At 41.4% G+C, this 22,573-nt stretch overlaps 1 protein-coding gene across 20 annotated transcripts in view; it reads left to right on the top strand.

The window, feature by feature from the left end:
• rap1gapa (RAP1 GTPase activating protein a) overlaps nt 1–22,573 on the top strand; it is a 79,433-nt gene that overhangs the window by 23,986 nt on the left and 32,874 nt on the right. For 12 of the 20 annotated variants that reach the window (XR_003751047.1, XM_028993919.1, XM_028993906.1 and 9 more), the window contains exon 2: nt 9,640–9,675. The exons of 2 other annotated variants lie outside the window; for them this stretch is intronic. Coding sequence is in view for 14 of the 18 variants with exons in the window: in XM_028993906.1 (XP_028849739.1) it covers nt 9,640–9,675 (36 nt within the window). In the remaining 4 variants the exon portion in view is untranslated. 6 more of the 20 variants (XM_028993915.1, XM_028993916.1, XM_028993902.1 and 3 more) reach the window with 5 other exon arrangements.

Here is a 22,573-nt window from a genome sequence, read left to right on the forward strand (position 1 = left end):
ACTGAGCAGAGAGACTGATGCTTTTTTGCCACGTCACACCACCTCCAGACCTCCATCCGAAGGGCCTCTCTGTCCTCAGGCTCCTGGTGATGTCTCCCATGAACCTTTGACTCTGCTGGAATGTACATGGTTTAACACACATCAGCTAGAGAGGCAGAATCTCCTCCTGCCCTTCACTTTATGGGTGGAGTTTGTTTTTGAAGGCTGGCGATGTTAGATAAGCGTCATGTGCCTTACCTTGGGGAGGGCTACATCATGTGTGTTTAAGACTAAAATGAGACTCTTAACTGACCTTGTTTTCTTCAGCGTAATTTACTGTTATTTCAGCCTTAGTGTGTTTTTCTAGCAGAAAAAGTAAAGGCCTGATGTGTCAAAATCATTCAAAAACCTAGAGTAATATCTGAAGCTGCACTCTGGGCCTTTATGCAATACAGGGAATTGTGTGTTCTCATGTAGATCTTACATATGAGCAAGTCAAACCCCTCTGAAATGAACCAAACTGAGATCACATTATGGAATTTTGTAGGCTAACTAGCCTATATAGATGTAACCTTGTCATATCAGACCAATGAAATTTAAAACTCACTCACACTTAATTCTTCAGATTTTTGCTTTTCCTGTTGTGACAAAGTGTGTGACGAAGTAATTGCTTTTACTTTTAAAAGCATTTGTGGGATGTATGTAGCTGTGGATATTACTGGCATTTGTAAAAAAAAAAAAAGCTTTCCTGTAACATCTTGCTTGGATAAAATTTCTTTTTCAACAGGGATACCTGTGGCTTGTCTAGAAGTGCGGCTTATTTATGTACAATTTTTCTTTTAAAAACCACTATGTGTGACCTACATATAGGTGAGTTCTATAGTAAAATTTTTTTTACCAAGAATTTTCAAAAGTAGAATTCAAGAGTGACAGGTTATACTGACATATTGCATCTAATTTTAATACTAATTTTAATTAATTTATTGCATCTAATAGATAACAGGATTAAAAAAAAATAAGGTTATGGTTGGAACCCCTGGTTCTCTGAGGGAGATGATTGAGACATCTCACTATGGGACATGCCCCTTGTGAGGCTATTCACTGAAGTCCAATTCAATCAGGCATTCAGGCTTTGCCGGATACTGCAGCAGGAGGCCCCGCTTCCTCTTAATGAGCGGATAAGCTCTAGCTGAAGTTATTCCAGACCTTCAGGATGAATGCCTGTATGGGGCGCAAAGTCACCTTGGCGTCACCTTCAGAAAACTGTGTGCAGGCTGGGTGCACAGAGGGGCCATGCAGCTCGCTCACCCCTTTGGCTGTAACCAGCACAAGCAACAGGGCTGTCTTATAGGTTCTGCCTTTGCCAGAGGCTCAAAAGGACATAGGCTCACACACAGCATCCAACGCCAGTGACAAACTCCAAGAGGACAGTAGTGGCCTGGTGATTGGACGCAGACTTCTGACCCCCTTCATAAAGCAGCATACGAGGGCATGAGACCCCACTGATGCTGCCCCAACACCTATGTGGCAAGCAGAAATCACTGCCAAATACACATTAAAAACCTTGCTCTGCTCTACTAGATCCTGTGAAAAGCAGAGCACTGCTGAATGTTATGTGGCCGGCCAGCTGAGGTCAGATACCATGAGCCAGGCCCGCAAATCCCAGATTTCTGTCCGAGGATGAAAAAATCTGCCCTCTCGCCTGAGACTGCAGGTCCCTGTGCAGGGGAAGACGTCAAGGCTGTGCATAAAGCAGCTAACCTATTCCCACATACCATAGGCGACCTGACCTATCAGAATCGTTGTGAAGCCCCCCGACCTCGCCTGGATGCCCCATCTGGACACAGACGCATCCGTGGTCACTACTTTGCGCACGGCCACCAGGTTCCTGACACAAACAGAGACGGAGCCCTCCAGTGCCGTGCCTCATTCAAGCGTCATGCCCAACTGCCGGTGTCAATGGTAAGACGGCCACAGACGGAGTGATGTGACTCACCGCTGAAAATCCCCCCTTAAACAGCAGCCCCAGTGGTTTATGACAGATGCCATCAAGCCCAGCATCTGCAGACACACGCAGAACAAAACCAAGCATTCAGCCGGAAGCAGGCCGAACATTGCTGTGGCGTCAACGTCGTGGGAGCAGTTACTGCGTTGAGATCCAGACCCAGCAAAGTTATATGTTGCAATGGGACCAGGGAGCTGAGGTGCCACTGAGCAAAGCACCGTCCCCACACACTGCTCCCCGGGCGCCTGTCATGGCTGCCCACTGCTCACCAAGGGTGATGGGTTATATGCAGAGGACAAATTGTGAAACACAACACAGCACACGGTGCACACAATGAAATGTGTCCTCTGCTTTTTTTGTGAGCAGTGGACAGTCATGACAGGCGCCCAGGGTTCATTGTGTGAGGATATGTGTGTCCAAATGTGACAAAATGTGTGTCCCTTATCGGCCTCAGAGCCGGGAACAGAGCCACGTGGTGCGGGTGCATAGGGTATGTGTGTGTGACCGCACTGCCATACTTTATTAAGGTTGACGCAGGGGGTAATGTGCGATCGAGCGTATTGTGCTTGTGAAACGTGTTTTAAGGGGTTGATGCAGAGACATGCAAATTTAAAAAAAATGGTGGACATGTTAATATACAAGCTCCATTGTCCAACCACGGTCAGACCCAGTGTCCTGTTGCACAGTAGCACATATACCCACACCACTCTTGGGGGGAAGGGGAGTGACACATTCCAATCAGCCACCAATTTACAAATGAATGGGAGCCATTTGTCGGTGATTTAGTTGTTAGTTCCCAACCAAGGGGCCATTTGGCCTACCTCTGCTAGAGCTGAGGGGTCAGAAAAACCTGGGACTTCTAGTGTTAAAGTCCAGGTGGTTCGCCAGGGAGGCATGTGGTTTTATCTATTGTCCACCATTCCCTCGAAGTCTACTGGCGTAGACAGGGGTGTCTGCTGTGTATGGCCCAGAATCTGGTGAGAGCCTCCATGCAATCAGGAAAGACAAGGATAGTCTGTTGTACCATTTGGGAGATTGGAGGCAAAAATTTCCAATCCAATCAATCTGAAGTGTGTGGCTGCAGGGGGAATGTAGGATGTGGTGTCTCCAGTGTCCCTCCCAGCATCTGGGTTTTCAGTCTGTTAGCCATTGTTTAGTAGAAGACTGTTTCTTTTAGTGACTTCCTGCTTTTGTTGTTCATTTTGTCTCTGTATGAGTGTTTATCTCAATAAAAGAGGCATAACACCTCAACATCTTATCAGTGCGATTACATGCTGTGAGCTGTTCCTACCATGACTGATGTACAGACAGCTGAGGCGTGACAGAACATTTGGATGATATCTGCAAACAATGAATATGGACTGGTTTACCTTAAGTTAGTTTAACTGCATAGTGTAGTTAAAGGTTATCTATATAAATTGGTTTCATCTTCAAGTTCAAGTTAATATTAGTCACTTATAACCTTTTTTATACCATTTTTATACCATGTTGTATAACCATTTTTATAACCCCATGTAACAGAAGTTTTAAAAATGTAATATTTGTAAAATAACAAGTTTGCATACTTTTTTAAAGTAAAGACAACTTGTTACACTGTGTACAAAAAAGGAGTAATAATGGCATACTAAAGAAATTGAGTTAATCAAACTAGAATAACTTTAATTAATTTATTAAGCAACTTAAGACTTCAAGCACATTTTCATGAACTTGTTTGACTGCAAATAGTACTAAAAGAATTATAATGGTGTTCTAAAGTAATTGAGTAAATCAAACTCTAAAAAGCTTGTGGTATTTAATCAACAATAGTGAAGATGGAATAACTTAAAATAGGTCAATGCAAATTGTTACCTTAATTTTGTGAAAAGTGCTTTAGAGTAATTTAGCCTTTGAGTATTGCAGTTTTTGTTCCTGGTCTTAATCAATGAGAGAGCAAATAGCACAGACTGTTGTTTATTGATTATCCTCACCCAATTCTGACAAATGATTCACATTTAGTTCATATTGGGCAGTGGTGGCCTAGTAGGTTAGGAAGCAGCCTTCAGAAGGTTGCCGATTTGAATCCTGATCTGCCAAGGTGCCACTGAGGTGCCACTTAGTACCGTCCCCACACACTGCTCCCCAGGGGACTTTCGTGGCTGTCCACTGCTCACCAAGGGTGATGGTTAAATGCAGAGGACACATTTCAGTGTGTTCACTGTGTGCTATGTTGCAGTGTTTCACAATCACTTCACTTTCATATTGTTTGTAGAATCCAGAGCATAGATTCAAATGTATGTAGTAATAACAATATAATAATGTAACATATAAACTATATGTATGTACATGCGATTATTGCTATTGAAAGTGAAGGGATTGTTATTATGATGCACAGCAAGCACACCGCACGGTGACACAACGAAATGTGTCCTCTGTATTTAACCATCACCCTTGGTGAGCAGTGAGCAGCCATTACAGGCGCCTGGAGAGCAGTGTGTGGGGACGGTACTTTGCTCAGTGGCACCTCTGTGGCACCTTGGCCGTTTGAGATTTAAACCTTCTGATTACGAGTCTGCTTCCTAACCCACTAGGTCACCAGTGCCTCAAAAAAACCTATTATTATTACAGCTGTGGAGTTTGACTGTATGTAAGTGGTAATAACACTACAATCCTCCTGAGATGCTGACCTCTGAATAAACACCACTGCTAATACTGTCATGGTCTGTAATGCTCCTTTTTGTGTGGGTTTACACATCTGCAGGGGGTGTTTGTTTTACTGGACCCCTGACCTCCCTCCACTCATATTAACCTTCACACGGACCTCAGATAATGAGCAGTGGTGTTGGTTATGCTCTGAGGTGGACTGAACCACATACACAGCCAGTGGTACACTTTTACACACACACACACACACACACACACACACACACGCACATACACACACACACTCTCGCTGTAATCATCATCACTGCTTGATATCGGCTGCACCATATACAGTAAGCGTTCCTCATTAATCTGTTGTGTTTGATAATCTGTTTTGTCTGGTATCATACTGCTGCACTGTGCTGCAGGGAAGACTCTTGTTTGTGTATCTCCTGGAGTTTTTTTGTTCTTTACTGTATAATTACCTGGAAAAAGCTGGTGAGAATAAAGGCATAACATTGATTCAAAGGATTACCATGCCTGATTGCTCTTCATTCAGATTACTACAAGGTCACTGTTCGTGCCTGGGCTCCTTTTCTTTTTTGCACATCAACCAAATCTGGTAAATCGTGTGTTTGACCAGGAATGCTTAAAATTAAAACACCAAATACTCATCTCAAAATAAACTTAAACAAACTTACACTATAAAACAGCAGTCAAAGTAAATAACTGTTGTGGTGTATTTCAATGAACACTCGATTGTGCCTAACTGCAAGTGTCAAAGTGTTTGATTATGCATGGCTGGGAATGTGGGGGAGTCTATAGTGGTTGAGAAGTAAAGCGATCGTGTCGAACGTGTCTACTCGTCATTACTGTGGTAACTGCATTTTCTTTGTTTTTCAAAAATACTTATTGAGGGAGTGTGAACACTTATCTCACTTGTCTGATCTTTCCACCCCCCTTATCTATCATCCTGATTGATGCCTTCACTGGGGTGTGTTGATAACGTGGACTGAGAGCAACAGGCTTTCTTTTATCTTGCTCTGCATCTTGCTCTGAAAAGCAAAAGGAGAAGAACAAGTTTGAGACGTGTGGCATGCACATAGTCTTTATATGTTCTTGCTCAATAGAACAGCATTATAACCATGAGCCACAATTATTGCGTAGAGGCAGGGAATGGGCCGCCAGTAACCTGTTCAATTGTGATGAGGAACAAGGTACACTGTCTGTTGGCATTTCAATTACAACTTTGAAACAAGCTAATGTTAAGTGAATAGTTCAGCTGGAGCCTAACCTCTACAGTGAGCTCTGCAGGAATTTGTTAGGAAATACAGTGATTAATGACTCTAATTAATGACTGAAATTCAGGAAATTCATTTGAAAAATAAACCAATGGCATGAAGTTATTCACCTTGCATTGAATCACCTTCCTCTGTGACCTGAAAAAGTCTTGGCAAATTGAAGTAGGCAACAGTCCAAGCCTGCATTTATCATCACAGAAAGCATTTTATGGTTTATGAAGGCATTTTTATAACCCCATGTAACAGAAATGTTTCAGAAATGCTTCCCTTGGCTGTGCCCAAACACAGATGGCCTGTGACTCAGGCACTGCTGCTGTTATTTGTCTTTAAAAAACTCTTTTTAAAACTCCTTATTGCGCAAAATAAACATGTGACAAATACATTTTCTTCATTTAACATGAAGTAAACGAGACCACAATAAATCATTTCAAAACTTTTCCCACCCTTAATGTGACCTATACCCTGTACAGTTCAATAAATCTGATTTAAAAAATAAGGGCAGTGAATCACATCAGACCTGACAGAATTTCACATATGTTGCATTATCATTTCATAATGTTTTGATCATTTTAAATAGAATATTAACACAATGGCACAACAATGTTGAAAAACACTAATCTAGACAGTGGAAGTGAGTGCAATGTGCACTTTTATGACACCCACATCAGACATATGTCACATCTGGTACACCACATGGTTGCTGGGTTTAGTGAAAGTAAAGAAACTGCGACCCTGCAGATCTGTGTCCTGTTTCTCATAAAGAGGAAACTTGTTTACTGCAAGAGCCCTCTGACTCTCAGTTTTTACTTGATTCTATGAAACTGAGGACATTCTGATGTTCACTACCTTGCCTGTGATTCTCTTGACATTTTGTCACACATGTCTAGTCTTGTCAGTGAAGTGAAAATTGTTGATGCTAAAATTTTGATGGTTTATACTTGTTAACTTTCTCTAGGGTCCAAGTAATAGATATCTGGTAGATTTTGAAATCTCTCTATTTTAAGAGCCAGGAACCGGACCCTTGTCGGCTCCAGAGCCTGTCTGGACATGGCCTGTGTCTTAGATTTCAAACAGAGAACCAGGAAATATGAGAAATATAAGAGCAGGGGGAGGCCTGCACAACAACTGTATGATAATACGGTGACTTCCCCATAAACTTGACATTAATGTTTTAAATAGTCTACATTTCCCTAACACAGTTGTGCAAAAAAAAAAAGCTCTGGGTAAAATGCTGTTGACATTCCATCCAAAACCACACCGGTATGTTCCATATTGGCCTGAATATAAGACAAATTTGAAAAATCACTTTCACTTTCACTAAGAAACAAAAGATCTTGTAGTCTTTAATTTAACTGTGAAGTGATTGTCACATGTGATACACAGCAGCACAGCACACAGTGCACACAGTGAAATTTGTCCTCTGCATTTAACCCATCACCCTGAGTGAGCAGTGGGCAGTCATGACAGGCGCCCGGGGAGCAGTGTGTGGGGACGGTGCTTTGCTCAGTGGCACCTCAGTGGCACCTTGGCGGATCGGGTTTTGAAATGGCAACCTTCTGATTACGGGGCCGCTTCCTTAACTGCTAGGCCACCATTCTGAGTCTTGTATTCTGAGAGATATATTTGTGCCTATTATCCAAGCTGAACACCCCTCACACACCCACCATCCTGAGAGAGCACAAGGTGTCAACCACCATGCTTGATGAATGTTGATCCTCTCTGATGGTCTTTCATGGTCCCTAGTTTGTGAGAGTTGATGAAAAGTCCCTGTTATGTGCTTTGAACCATTTAACACTAAGATTCTGCTGCATATATCTGTTTAAATAAGACGGATAAGGTTCCTTATGCAGTACCGGGAACACTTCAGTTCAATCCAGAATGATGAATGGTCTACTACCCAAAGATCCCTCTGAGGTTTTTACAGAGCAATGTGAACCTAATTAGAGCCCAAAGTGGATTTTTTTATGGGGACAGTGTTGAAGCACTCAGACTTTCCTTCATTGCGTGGCTGCAGGTGAAAAAACTGAAAATGGCTACTGCAGCGTCCAGTGGCCAGTGGGCAATCTGCTAGCTGTGGTACTAATGGCCTCTCTATAAATAGCCTGACAGGGCAGGACATGTTGTCAGACAACCTTCATCCAAATGCGGGAATTTGAGGATGCACTCTAGAGTGTCTCGTAGGAAATAGGGTTTTCACACTCCCCTATGGCCAGGAAATGGATTTTAGATCCCCCTTTGTGCACTTTTTGTTGCACATCCTGCCTGGGGATTAAGTTTTTCTGGGGGAGGGGAGTGGTTGGAGGGTACAGACCAGAGGTGCTAGCGTGGTGCTACCAGCAGAGTGCAAAAACAGAAAAAGAAAGTGGATGCAGTCAACCCGGATTGGTCAATTTGTGGATTGCCAAAAGGTGCCTCTGTGAGTAGTTTGGGGTCCAGAACTCATGCAGACTCCGAATTGCAATTTGCTAATGGCATCAGCTCATAATTATCTATTTGGCTCACTCATTAAAACTGGCTATTGTGTACATTGGTACTGTGAGTGCACAGTGTCAAGAAGAATTGAAACTTATTGTCTATTTCTTTGGACTTTCATTGTGTTACAAAGTGTAAATTATGCACCACAAAGAAAACAGTATGTAAACTGTACAGTATGACAGTAAAAAAAATGTTTCTACAAACACATAAAGATTGCCATGTAACTCTAAGTCAGGTTAACTTAACAGCAGTCTGACTGGAATCTGTGTTCAGCTGATTTGAACAGAAATGCAGTAAGTTCTCTGAATGAAGTGAATAAATTTACATTTACTCAAATTTACATTTACTACAATCAGTAGTTACAGGGACAGGGATCATAGAGGTTTCTCAACTAATTACAAATTCCAGAGAGAGTGTGATGTCTATCTGTTTTGGAGGCATGGTGGATTGTATCCAAATTGTTTTCTTGTAGGACTGAAGTGACTGAAGTAGTGTTGTTTTTTTCAACAAAATTTATGACAAAATATCTTTGTTAATGAAACTGTTTAACGTGATGAATACAAGACTTTTAAATGTTTAAATTAAAACAAGAGTAAGCATAGTTTACAAGAATAAAAACTGCTTAATTTTCAGTGATGAAAATGAGATGAGACGTATCTCCCATCCAGTTGCACAGATGTCACTTCCCCAATATGCAATCGCGGCATTAAATAGATTTCAGGATACTTGTGATAGTTTATCAGATGGCTGGGAGAAAATGACTAGGTGATCTATGGACACACTTTCTTTACAATGAAGTGGAAAAGAAAAAAGAATGTGTGGTTGAAAAACATGGAACAAATCAGAGCGTCATCTGTGTCTGGATTGGATGTACAGTATTTTTGAGTCTATAAGGTAACAATAAAATAATAATAAGATAACCTTGTATTAATTATGAAATGTGCCTGACTAAAAGAAAATGTTTTTTTATCTGTTCTACAAGGTAGTAGTACTATATTGACTGGGTTGACTGCATTACTAAAATACAATTTTCATTTACTAAGACTAGACTAAAATGTCATAAGTTCTCATTGAATAAAACTACACTGAAATATTGATGGATAATTCTGATTAAAAATGACTAAAATGCTCAGTCGTTTAGTCAACTGAAACTTGACTACACTAAAGGGAATATGGATGTGACTAAGACTAGGCTAAAATGACAGCAAAGACAAAGAGAACATAATTTTCTAACTTTTTTTTTTTTTTTTTTTTTTTAAGAGTGGACAAGACCTTCTCCAGAGTTCGAGGCATACGGTGAGTGACCTGCCAGTGAATAAGTAAGCTCCTCTGCCAATCTCTCTCTCTTCATCAGACCCCACTTTCCACAATGGTTCTAATGATGCTCCCTGCAGCCTGTCCTAGTTACAGGTTGGCCTAATTTTATTACTTAGTTAATATGTGTAAGGAAGTCTGTTATTCAACCTTATTGAAACTGGCTTCCTCTGGCCAATAACAGGCCAGTTAGATAATGTATTTTGTCTGCCATGACATGAACTCCTGTCCAACTGACAAACTTGAAGACAGCCAACTACCTCTTTAATGCATGAACCTTGAGTTTCACAGCTTTACTCTACACAGACAATGAAATCAGGAGGTGAAAGCACCTCTAATGAGCAGTCATTAAAACCATCATTATGGTTTTACCTACATGATGGAATCCCATAATGGAAAGACATTGGCTTTCTATGGCCTCAATGTATGGCAAAGAGAAGAAAAAACTAAACAATAAGGAATAGCTGCAAATCAGGTCAAAGAAATCTAGAACAATCCAGATTGTAGCTAACAAGGGAGTGAAACAAGGAGTGCAAGAACCAAGTGAGAACTTGGAATGAAAACAGGAAGTCAAGACTGAAGAGGCGTTCACACAGGGACTAGTGTCAGTGTGGTACAGCGACCTGAAGTGATGACTGCTGAAATGACCACAGGCAACATGAAGTAGGAATTTGAGGCAATGTGGTTGAGACCATGGTTACTGGCAACTGGAACATAGAATACCATTGACTGACACAACAAGCAGAGCCTGGACTGTCTACCGGCAACCGAGCTGTATACGTAGCTGCATCATATTTAGAAAGCTCTTTGTTTAAATCTGGTGTCTTTTTAAGAATTTAAAAGCAGTTTTTGTTTTCTTGCATGTTCCTTCGCGGGATAGTACTACAGTCCTATACAGTATAAATGAAGTGTCTACACTAGCCAAACTCTAATTAGACCACATTTATGCATGCTTTGTAATCAGATCAACTGGACATATTAGTCAGATTTATTCCCCTTATCCAATAAACACATTTGAATCGATCAGATCTGCAGCGTCAACTGGAGAGGGGGATGTTCTGCTACTGATCTCCTGTGGTTAGTGCCTTGGCTCTGGGATAGTGAGAGAGAGGCTGAGGGACAGAGAAAAGCAGAGCGAGAAGGGGGGTCCGGAACCGAGAACATGCGGCAGTGGGCTTTGACTGCTGTTTCGTTGCCACAGTAACAGCAGATCATTCTGCGGTATTGGCTGCGGAGCACCCGGCTGATGCAGGGTACAGGCAAGAGGAGGCCTGACCTCCACCAGACGACTCCCTCGCCTGAAGGTCAGCGTGAACTGACACCGGCGGACATCTAGGAGAACAGCGGGAGAGATTACCCACATTCCCTCTGGGCATGCCACACGGGATCAAGTCATCGACCTTTGGAGGAAAATCATGAATCAAGCTACTCAGCAGGAGAGGAGAAGAGAAGATAGACGAACCCCATCTTAATGGCTATTGCCTTTTTTACAGTGGCCTGTGCAGCATGTCAATGTTGGTCTGGTGTTAAAATGCATTGTAAAAATGCTCAGCGGCATCCAACCTTGGTACAGAACGACATTCTCCAGAATCGGATAGGAAATATCTGGACAGCTTTATCTGAGATCATGTTAGAAAGGTGCGCCAAGGTGTGACATTGCTGTGCCCTGTGTACCAATCTGGAAGTGAGGAACTGGAACTGAAATATCTTCTAGAGCAGGGTGCCATACATACTGCTGAAAGCCAGAAGAACTTGAGATAAAGCGCACGATCGGCCTGATAAAAATGCCGTGTTCACCATTTCGAATCGGGAGGCCAAGGAAGTTCTGGTAAGTCTTTGTTTCGCCTTGATGAATCCAGTATTAGCATTAGCATGTGCTAGGTATCTGTATTAGCATGTGCTAGGTAGGACTTCATATTACTCGCCTACATGACAAACAACCAACCATAATGGAAAAGGGGTCTTAATTCTTATAATAACAGCACATTTCTATAAAATCTCTTTTCAAATCTTTATTTTAAGGGTGCTGTTTCTACAGGCATAGTTCTCTAACAAGATGATAACCAGTGCATATTTTTATGGGTTCTAACAATATCGGTTAGAGTTACTTCATGTGAGGGATAGGCTAAAAAATTTTTTTTTTTGTTCAAGTATTTTTCATAATCAAGCTTTGACCACTTTCTCCATCTAAGAAACTCAGATACTAACATGGAAATTGCATTTTTACAACCCGTAGTTGGCTCTACTGTTCTACTGGCACCTTTTTCACTTCTGGTTCACTACTGGCCAGGGCTGCTTGAGCACTGACAGAAGGGTCTAGAGGGGATTTTCTTTTGGGACGGTCTGACATCAGACAATTCACTGTGGAACTGTACAATAGAAACTTATTTTTAAAACTAGGTTGTGTCACAAAACAAGATATTTCTATAATTCCCTTAATAGAGAGGTTCCATAATTGTCTTTTTGTGAATATGAATAAAATGCATGTTGTGATTTCATTTATTTTTTTGAGTGTAGTACATATGAAATCAGGGTGGTAGTAGCCTAGTGGGTAACACACTCGCCTATGAACCAGAAGACCCGGGCTCAAATCCCACTTACTACCATTGTGTCCCTGAGCAAGACTGTCCCTGTAACTGATTGTAAGTCGCTCTGGATAAGGGCATCTGATAAATGCTGTAAATGTAAAATGTCATTAATGGTAATGAAAAGTTTTGATCTGAAGTTCTTATTTCAGTAGCTCTAGTAGAGATATTAAATGGATTAAAGTGTGATTTTGGAGTTGTGTAAGGTTCCCTCATATAGACATTTCCATTATACAGGTATAGCCTTGCAGGAGTGATTATCTGTCATAATCTGAAAGCATCTGGAGATTCTTCATCTTTTGTTTGCTGGTGTAGCATAGCTGGCATTAGGGTCGCTGGCAGTAATGCTGTCTGAGCAAAATATTCATGCTGTTTAGGTAAAATCAGACAGTCCTGGGCTGAGGCTTTATGAGTTTTCCCAACTTCAAAGGTATTATTGTTGCTTTGAAATAGTATTTCTTTAAAATAAAAAAAATGTAGTGTCGGCTTTGATAGACGGCTCATTATGGTTTTAAAAAGTTGCAAACTAGGCCTGTCATCCCTGGGCTAAAGATGAATGTTGAGGAAGAGCAGACACGGGTGTTTCGGGGACAGCACTCCAATCAGATCAGAGGCTTCCACAGTGAAATGGAATGGGAGTTGTCTTTCGCACCATGAAAAAAAAAGTTGGGCTTGGACTTGGGAAAGAAAAAAAAGTCAAAGAAAGTGTATCAAAAAAAGTGAAAATACCATAATTCTCATGCAAATGGTTGGAATTATGTCCTCATCTGTCATGAAGCATTTGCATAAGCCCGATCTTACTGTGCTCTCACTCGTGCTGGAGTGTGTCTTGCTCTGTAGGAATCAGCCTCGGTGTAAAATCTTGCTTTTGAGCGACTTATGTTCTTGCCTCTCAGTGTTGGTATTTATAAGCAGGGTTCAAATTGCACAGTGGCTTCTGGGGGAGTCTTATTATTGACTATTGTGCTCCACAAATATGTGCAAATGCATAGATATAAGTGGAAGGCACCAAAAGTGATTTTCAGAAAGCATGTCAAAGCTCCCTTCATGCCCCAGTAGTTTGAAACAGGTATAGAAGATCTTTAGTCTTAATCCCTCTTTCTGGTGAGACACTGAATCAGCCTACCACCATCCATACATCTATTTACTGAATATCCACATCATGGTTTCTTAGTACAACGTTGTTATTATTTTTTAAAATGTCACATGGTTTAATGACTGTTGTTTGATTTGAATTGTTGCATAAAAGCAAAGCTACACTGTTGTATTGTGTTGTGACATTTTGCTGAACAACGTTGCTTTCATTATCTTCATTAGCCTGTGGATCTGAATCTTAGCTCTTATATCGACCATAACACACTCCCCTGTCATGTGATATTTCTTAATGTGCTATTTCTCATGGGTTATTATGTCTGTTGTGTTTGAGCATTTCTTTCATCTTTATAGAAGATTCTGTTGTGTCAAACAGTTGGGTGGATGAGCCACACTTACTGAAATATGGTAATTGTAACCCAAACGCCCCCTAGTGGCAGCATGGGACTGACAGTTACCATGCTCCAGATTCATAAATTAAGAAGTATGTCTGCATGAGCGCATCTGAAAGGGGAGTCTGAAGTGAGTAATTAGGTCTGTCACTGACACGGCTGTCAGTCACTGTCAGTCGCCAAGGGCGGAGTGTGTCGGCAACCTGGTAGCACTTGGCCACAGCTGGCAGCACGAAAACAGGCTATAAACTGCGGAGAGACAGCGAAAGGGAAAGAATGAGATCTGCTTTTCCTACTAGTGCTGTGTGTGTATGTGTATTTGCACATTTATGTATTTACTCTGTGCTGACTGCAGCAACTGGCAGAAGGATCCAAACCTGTCACAGTACATCAGCCTAGACTGCTGTATGTCTGTCTAAATATACACTTCTGCCTGTCTAAATATAGCTCCGTTGTCTGATTCTGGTTGACATCTGTCTCAGAATGCATGACATAAAGATACACTCCTGCTCAATCTACAATACACACACTATCATGTCCTTGTCTAGGGTAGGAATATTGTCAAATGAAAGTTTTAACACTGCAGGTTTAACTGTTGCTGTTTAACACAAAACCACAAGCTATCGTTTTCTGCTCCAAACTGCTACACACCGACTCCTAGGTGGCTCCCTGAACTCCGGAAGAACATGTGGAATGGGTGCCTTAAAAAGAAATCAACAGCCAATCACTGCACAGGGGACAAGCCAGTGATTCTATGGGCCCGTCCTTTCAGGAAAATGGAGTCACACACACAAAACAGCACAGACAAACATGCCTCACATACATAAGAATGTAACACACACACACAGACACACATGTATTTAAATCTCTAATGTAGCAAATGTTTCACACTCTGCATTTTTTTACATTGTCATTATGGGCTGTAGTGTGTAGAATTCTGAAGGGAAAAATGAATTTATTTTATTTTGGAATAAGGCTGTAACACAACAAAATATGGAAAAAGTGTTACGCATTTCATTCTTTCTGGATGCACTGTACATAAATGCTTGGCAGCCATGGTTACTGGCAACTGGAACATAAAATACCATTGACTGACACAACAAGCAGAGCCTGGACTATTTACCGGCAACCTAGCTGTATACGTAGCTGCATCATTGCCCCCTCTTTGTCGGTGCTAAGTGGGAAGTCGTCAGTGGACTGACGACTGACCAGCCTTTAACAAACAACAGCAGTTTCCCAACCCAGAGTCTCATCTGAAGGCCAGTGTTGCCAGGTCTGAAGGGACGCAACATCAACTGAGTGGCAGGCAACAACTGTCTCTGTAAGCGGTAAAATTGAAACGGTGTTGTTAAAAGTGGCCCAGGGTGCTCCGAGCAGCTGTGCTGGGCGCGGCGCGGTGCGGTGGAGCTGTTTAGTGACTAATGACTGAAGGTATTGGCAGCTGTGACAGTTCTGGTTTGTTTAGGGGCTTTTATATCGTCTCTGGCACAAGCCCAGAGGACGCTTCTACCGGAAGAAACAAATAAATAAATAAAAATCCTCTCTGAGGGTTTCAGCATTCGTTTCAAACGTTCTGTGTTGTGCTTAATGCATACAACATTTGCATAATCAACATGCGTTATGTGCAATGAATGCTGTGGTTTTATTTATCTATTTATTTTGTGTGCAGCATTTGATGCTGTAATGTGTTTACTGATATGGCACTTAAAAATCTGTTTGCAGCTTTACGAGGCCATTTAATTAGTCAGCAGGTATTTAAAGTGATCTCAAGGGGATAGTCGGAACATGTGCATTGTTTACAATAACATGGAAGTGAAAAGGCATGTAAAGAGTGAGTTATGTTCAGCTGAGAGCATCAGAGGGAAAGATTGATGACCTCAGCACGTGGACATGAAAAACGAGGAATAGCAATGAATCATCATGCCCTGAGCCGAGCTTGGGGACATCACTTGATTCAAGACACAGTGTCGTTCTGGTCCAGCTGTTTACACTTGCGCTATCCCACTCAGGATGACGCAGGCCCAGGAGCATGGCTACATCAGATTGATTTCAGTCCTTTTGTTGACAATGTAATGCAGAATGTGCATTACTGGTCAGACTTAACATCCAATATTGGGAAGTAGACTTGTAACGATAGACGAAAATCACGATTCAGTTCGTGTCACGATTCCTCACCCACAGTTTGAAATACTGATCTATTCATTAACATTATATAACAATCAATATAACAATATAAGCACACTTATAAACTAAACAAATGATTGTACGAATAAAAAATTTAAATAGCAAAAATTTTAATCTAAAAAAAGTAATAAAGTGTGTGGTTGTGGTAATATAGTGTTGTGTGCTACGGGACATCCGTGGTGATTACAGTGGATTTTTTGCTATGGACACATGTTACCCTTTCAAAAACAGTTCTAACAGTTACAATTACATACTTACCAAATTATGTACCGTGATATATACCATCTATGGTTAAATGTATATCACATTATGGATTTTATGCTATATCACATAGTCTTACATAGCAGGACGTATTTTTGTTGACCAAAACATGGCAGAGTGAAATGAAGTGAAGAGCAAATATAGGCATAGGCACTATGAAATGTGTTGGCGTTGTGGAGAATGGAGCCGTAGGAGCAAGGCCTTCATCCAGGTAAGTATTTATAATAAACATAAAGGAAAACAAGCATGATGGGCAAAAAGAAACCAACCAAAAAAAAGCCTAACAAGATTCTCGCTAATGGGTGCTGTTGAAATGCTTTTAAGGAGTCCTAATTTTCTCCAGATGAGATTATTCAGTACTCCTTAATCAGGTGCCTTGGTACTGGCTATGTGTGCCCAGAGGCCACCGGCTGTCACAGGTGTAATGTCCAGTGACTAGCATGCCAATGATTGGCTGAGAGGACAAATTAACATTTGTGCTTCTAATTTGCCTTAAGGCTGTTCTAAACACAATTTTTTTGTATCTGTGTGCCTATGGGTGTGTGTGTGTGTGTGTGTGGTTAATGAAACCCACATGGAGCACAGTTTATTAGACTTTATTGTTTTTTTTTTTTTTTCAAATAAAGTCAACCTAGTTGTAACGTCGACAGTGAGAAATGCCCCACATGTGTCATCATATCTGCTCAGCAATGGTCATTTGTCCAGAAAGTGGTCATTGATGTGACAAGGAGTGTACTGAAGTGTCATTGTTATTTTATTCTGGTGTGGATTGAGGTGTTTTGACAGTCCTGAACCACAAGTCTACTGACTTTGGGAAATTAAGGGATCTGAGAATTAATGGGAACTGATTATGCTGTCCTTGGGATTGACTGAAGTGTGAGGGAATCCTGGGAGAGGTACCTGTGTGTTTAAATGCAGGATGCAATGTTATAGACCTGACAACCCCAAATGTCCAGAGGTCAGTGATGGCCAGTTATGACATTTTAAAGTGGATAGATCTGATGACAGCCTTTTCACATTCTTGTCTGCTCTAAAGTACACACACAGTCATTTAGATTTACATTGATGGTATTTAGCAGATATTCTTATCCAGAGTCACTTACAATCAGTAGGTATAGGAGCAACTCTGGGTTAAGTGTCTTGTTCAGGGACACAATGGTAGTAAGTGGAATTCATAACTGGGACAGATTGTCATCTGGCTCATAGTGTGTTACCCTTATTTCCATTTGAATTTAATTCAGTCTTTGGTTTTTGTGTGACATGACTCAGATGCTTTCACATAAAGACCTGGGGATAGAGTGAGAGAGTGTGTGAGTCTAAGTGTAAAAAAGTGATAAAGCTGGATGAGAGAGACTTTACTTTACTTTATTTAGCAGACGCTTTTATCCAAAAGCGACTTACAAGAGGAAGACACCAGCAATTCTCGTTCGATTTCTATAGAATATTGAGTTTACAAACTACGAGCCCTGATAAGGCTTAGACTTGTCAGTGAAGAGCATGCTCGGAGATTGTTAGGTGCTAGACTAAGAAAAATTATAATGTATTTATACATTTTTGTATTGTTTGTATTTGTTTGTTTGTAATTGTATTGTTTGAGAGAGAAAGTCGAATTTTGTCTGTCATTATATTCGTGACTGTATGTAAGTGACTGTGTGTGTGTGTGTGTGTGTGTGTGTGTGTGTGTGTGAGTTGTACAGAAATACTTTCAACTGACATTATATCAGGATACAGAGTAACTGCCTGACAGATAGATTCATCAGAGTTGGAGAGGTGCTGAAAAGAGTCCAATATAGGATTCTCACTGCAGGGTGCTCATGCATTACATTTACATTTTCAGCATTTAACAGATGCCCTTGTCCAGAACTTACAATCAGTAGTTACAGGGACAGACCCCTTGGAGACACTCACCATGAGCTGTATGGGGGGTGAGACTAGATGCAGGTGGCACAGCTCGTGGCGGCCCCTTGTGGCCACTGTCTGCAATGACTGGAACATCACTATGTAACTAACTAGGACTTATTCATGAAATCATGATATCATTGTTACAGTGTGACTTGCTGACCTGTTAGTGGTATATGTTATGCCTGTGAAATTTTTTATGTGCGGAAATATCTCATACTGTATATGATATGCATATCGAAGATTTGTCGTGAATTTATCTATACCAAGATTCATCAGCTGTGCTGACCTCTGGGGGAATATATACACCGTGCACTTGAATGCCCTTAACCACTTGGTGTTCTCACGGCATTTGTAGTCTCAAGATCCCTCTCTTTAGTAACATGTAAGCACATTCCAACATGTAAGCATGGAAAAAAAGCTCAAAAGCTTTGGCCCATTTGTAGTGTCGTGGAAAAACCTTAAAATGTGGGGCTCTTGTAAAGACCCAGAGGGGAAAAGTGAAGTGTAAATCTGGAAGTCAGCCTTGCAGGGGATGGTGGATGTTGTTGTTGGGTTAGGTTCAGGGCTGTCTGATGGATGCTGAAGCTGAGTTAGTGCTGAATCCTAATGGATCTGTTCAAGTTGCGTGATCTCAGATCAGTTTATAACACTGTTGATGTAGAGAGGAGCTCTGCTAATCTTTTTCTGAATTATGCTGGTTAAGTCATTAGGGGATTGACAGGAATTATTTTTTCAGATTACAGCAAAACATGTCTCTGGGTGACACATCAATTGTCCTACAATCCTGTCAGACCTGTCTGTATATTCTACAATCCTGTCAGACCTGTCTGTGTATTATACTTTGACACAACTATAGAAGTGAACGAGTTCACCTTTACCAGCATTGCTAAGCAATTTACTTACTAAGATAAGTAAACTCATGAAAGTGCTCAGAAAACACTCTCAAATGCAGGCATGAACAGGGCTGATAGCATTCAGGCGCCATGCTGGATCTCCGGCAAAAATAAATAAAAAATAATCAGGTTCACCCAGTGATCTGACACTAAATCTGAATGGCGCAGCCCTTGTCATAAAGCAGCAATCCAAGCAAGGCAAGACACCTCACGTCAGAGCTGTAAATCTTGGCAGGTTTAGGCTTAATTTCTATTTTTAATTTTAGTTAGACTCGGGTCAGGGTCCAGTGATTGGTTAGCAAACACAAACTTTGTCTATACTACATATCGTTTCCATGTGATTCGCTAATGGTAAATTAGTTTAGGTGATTGTTAAGTGTTTTGCGTGTTGTAAATTAAGTGTATTAAATGTCAATTTTTTATGAAATGTTAATTGATTTGCAAATCTCAGACACTGTCAATCTGGTGATGTGTTTTAATTATCGCAAAAGAGATGCGAAAATGGATGCTGATGAGGTGAAATTGAGGCTAGCCTGTGGTGATTTATGTTTTAAACCCACTCATTTCGCCGCACAATGCCTTTCCCTCTTAGTCCAGTGCTTTTTTTCCAGTGTTTCCATTACATAATAGCAAATAGTTTTCAGAAAACATTTGTGTTTTAGTGTCCTTTAGTCAATGGCAACTAATCAAGTCCTAGTTTACTCTGAAATTCTATAATTGCCACCTACTGTCACGTCCATGCAGGCATGGTGCGGAGGGTTCACGGAGAGGAGGACGAAGAGTGACGAGAAGACGTGGAATGAAGGACGCTTTCACCTGACATCACAAAACCGGGGTTTAATTGTGAATCACAAGACAGGGGAGACATCCGAGACGTAGACACTGGTGAACATGGAACATCACTTCAAAGACCTGACAGTGGACAGAAACGAACAGGGCAGCTTTATACAATTAACACAGGTGAAAACGATTAGGGAACATTACACAGGACAACAATTAAACTCCTAGACTCCATTTCGGACCGGATCCTGACACCTACTGATATTTCTTGGTATGGCTGTAGTGTCTTAGTCTCGGTAAGATATACAAGAAATAGGTGGGAATAGATTACTGAACAGGCCTACCAGGCCCAGGGTCTCAAGAGCTGTGGTGCTCTGTACAAAGATGAAAATATAGGCTTATACTAAATTGGTCATGTCTGAATGTTGTTTATTTATTTCCAGAAATTCACCCAAAGTTATTGCTTAAGGGGATACTTAAAAAAATTCACAGGCGAGCATGCACACAGGCGAGCTTGACAATAATCAAAGTGAAAGTGAAGTGATTGCCATTGTGAAACACAAGGTGACACAACAAAATGTGTGCTTTTAACTCATCACCATTGGTGAGCAGTGGGCAGCCGTGAAAGGCGCCCGGGGAGCAGTGTGTGTGTGTGTGTGTGTGTGTGTGTGGTACTGCGATGATGATCAGGGTTATTATATATCAGGCTGTTTATATATCTAGGCCAGGGGCCAGCAAGTTATGTTATTAAAAGTGCGTGGCTGTTCAAGCATGGAAAACACACCTCAGGGTTAGTTTATGTTTATTTCTTTCCCTTTTTGACCATTGTGCCAGGTTTCCTTTGTTTGTAATAAAAATCCTTATCTTCAAAACTCCAAGAAAGATGAAACTGCATTTTATATCCCTAAAAATGTAATGCAAATTTGCTTCTACTAATTCAAATTCAGTTCTCACATTTTTGCTATGCTCAATCCAGATCCTTGAGAAAAAGCAACCGAGCTCAGACTCCCCACAGTGCTCATTTCTACGTTCACAACAGCTGTACACCAGGCTGTCTGTGTTGTCCGACGGACACCACACTTGACATGAGTGACAAACACAGTTACTATAGAACCCTAGAGGATTTGCGTTATATTTAAGACTTTTGTCCGGATTCATTTTATGAAGCAAACCTTTTATATATGCAAACCTATGCAAACCTTTTGGCTGCTCCTGTTGGGGGTTGCCACAGCAGATCAACCAGTCTGGCTCTCCGTACAATTTACCTGGCAAAAGTTCCACACCGGATGCCCTTCCTGACACAACCTTCCCCATTTATCCAGGCTTGGGACTGGCACCAAGACTCGCACTGTAACTTGCATATCCAGTGGCTGGGTCATATGGTTCGTCTGTGTGTCTGTGTCTAAATATACACACACACAGATCAACCGTAATATATACGGTGTGAGGTGAGGATTATGGTATTGGTTGCCTCTTTAAAAAGAGCGTGTAGTTTAATTAAAGAAGCATAATGAAGGAAGAAGAGAAGCCATCATTAAACTGCACTGAGGACGGACACATTAGATCGCCTGGAAGGGAGGGGGAGGAGCTGAGTGATGGAGAGAAGGTGGAGAGAGCAAGAGAGAGTGAGAGAGAGAGAGAGAGGGAGCGGGAGTGAAGAGATACAGAGAGGCAGCCAGTGCACCACTCCTGCATGTGTGAGCGTGTCAGCATTGGGAGAGCTGGGCAGCAGGTGTGCAACGGAGTTGATCTGAAAAACAGGAATGGAAGAAGACTGATGCTTTGTGAGTAACTTTGCATCCTCTGGGTTGTGTATTTGTGCTTGTGACACACAATATTTTTAGTGTTTGTGTGTCTTGTGGGGTGTGTCTGCGGGTGTTTGCTCTCAAGTGGCGATCCTTACAGCAATTTTCTATAAAATAACATCATTGTGTTGTACTCATACTCATGTGGTGTGTGGTTTTTATGTATGTGCGTGTCTGTGTTGTGTTGTGTTTATTGAGGTTGTAGTTGTGCCCCATTATGTATCTTGGTCTTTATGGTCTTTCATGACAGACTGTACAACAAAGACCTCACAGTTGACCACACACACAGAGACAAACAAACACACAGTGGCACGCAAACACACACACCAAATACACTGTGGTAATTACCAATTGTACAGGTGTACCCATTGTTTGTATATTGCATAGATAAATACATATACATATTTATTTTTTGCTGCTCTTATTTTCGTTCTATCCACTTTCTGTCGTGACAAATGCAATTTCCCTCTTGTGGGACTAATAAAGGTTTATCCTATCCTATCTTTGAGTGTGGAACATCACATTCTTCTGTCATGTTTACATCTTCATCAGGTCTTAAGGTCATAACTATGTACTGAGTTGAGTTAAATGAGCCGCCTCTATGAAATGTGCGTAAAAAGTATGTAAAATTGCCTCCCTTTTACAGTTAGGTTATTTTTTACTAAAGAGAGACGCAAACACACACACACACACCCTTCCTACCTGATGGGCGGAGTGCCTTGGGGTTCCCACACCCAAATACCCCCTGGCGTAGCCGATGGCCGGTGGTCGGTGAGGTCAGGTGTTGCTGCCGCTCCTCTCTCCTAATTACCCGGCCGACTGAAGACCTGTCAGCCGCTGCAGGCTGACCAGTGGGCTCCTAGACACGACTCTGTTTAATGATTGAATTATTTACTACTGCGCGCCGGCGTGCTTGTGACTGAAAAAAAAGCTGCCGATTGAATTGCAGGGAGTCGCCGCTTGACCACATGTCCAGGCTGATAGCT

Source organism: Denticeps clupeoides, chromosome 10, assembly GCF_900700375.1.
Source record: "Denticeps clupeoides chromosome 10, fDenClu1.1, whole genome shotgun sequence".
Taxonomy (NCBI): domain Eukaryota; kingdom Metazoa; phylum Chordata; class Actinopteri; order Clupeiformes; family Denticipitidae; genus Denticeps; species Denticeps clupeoides.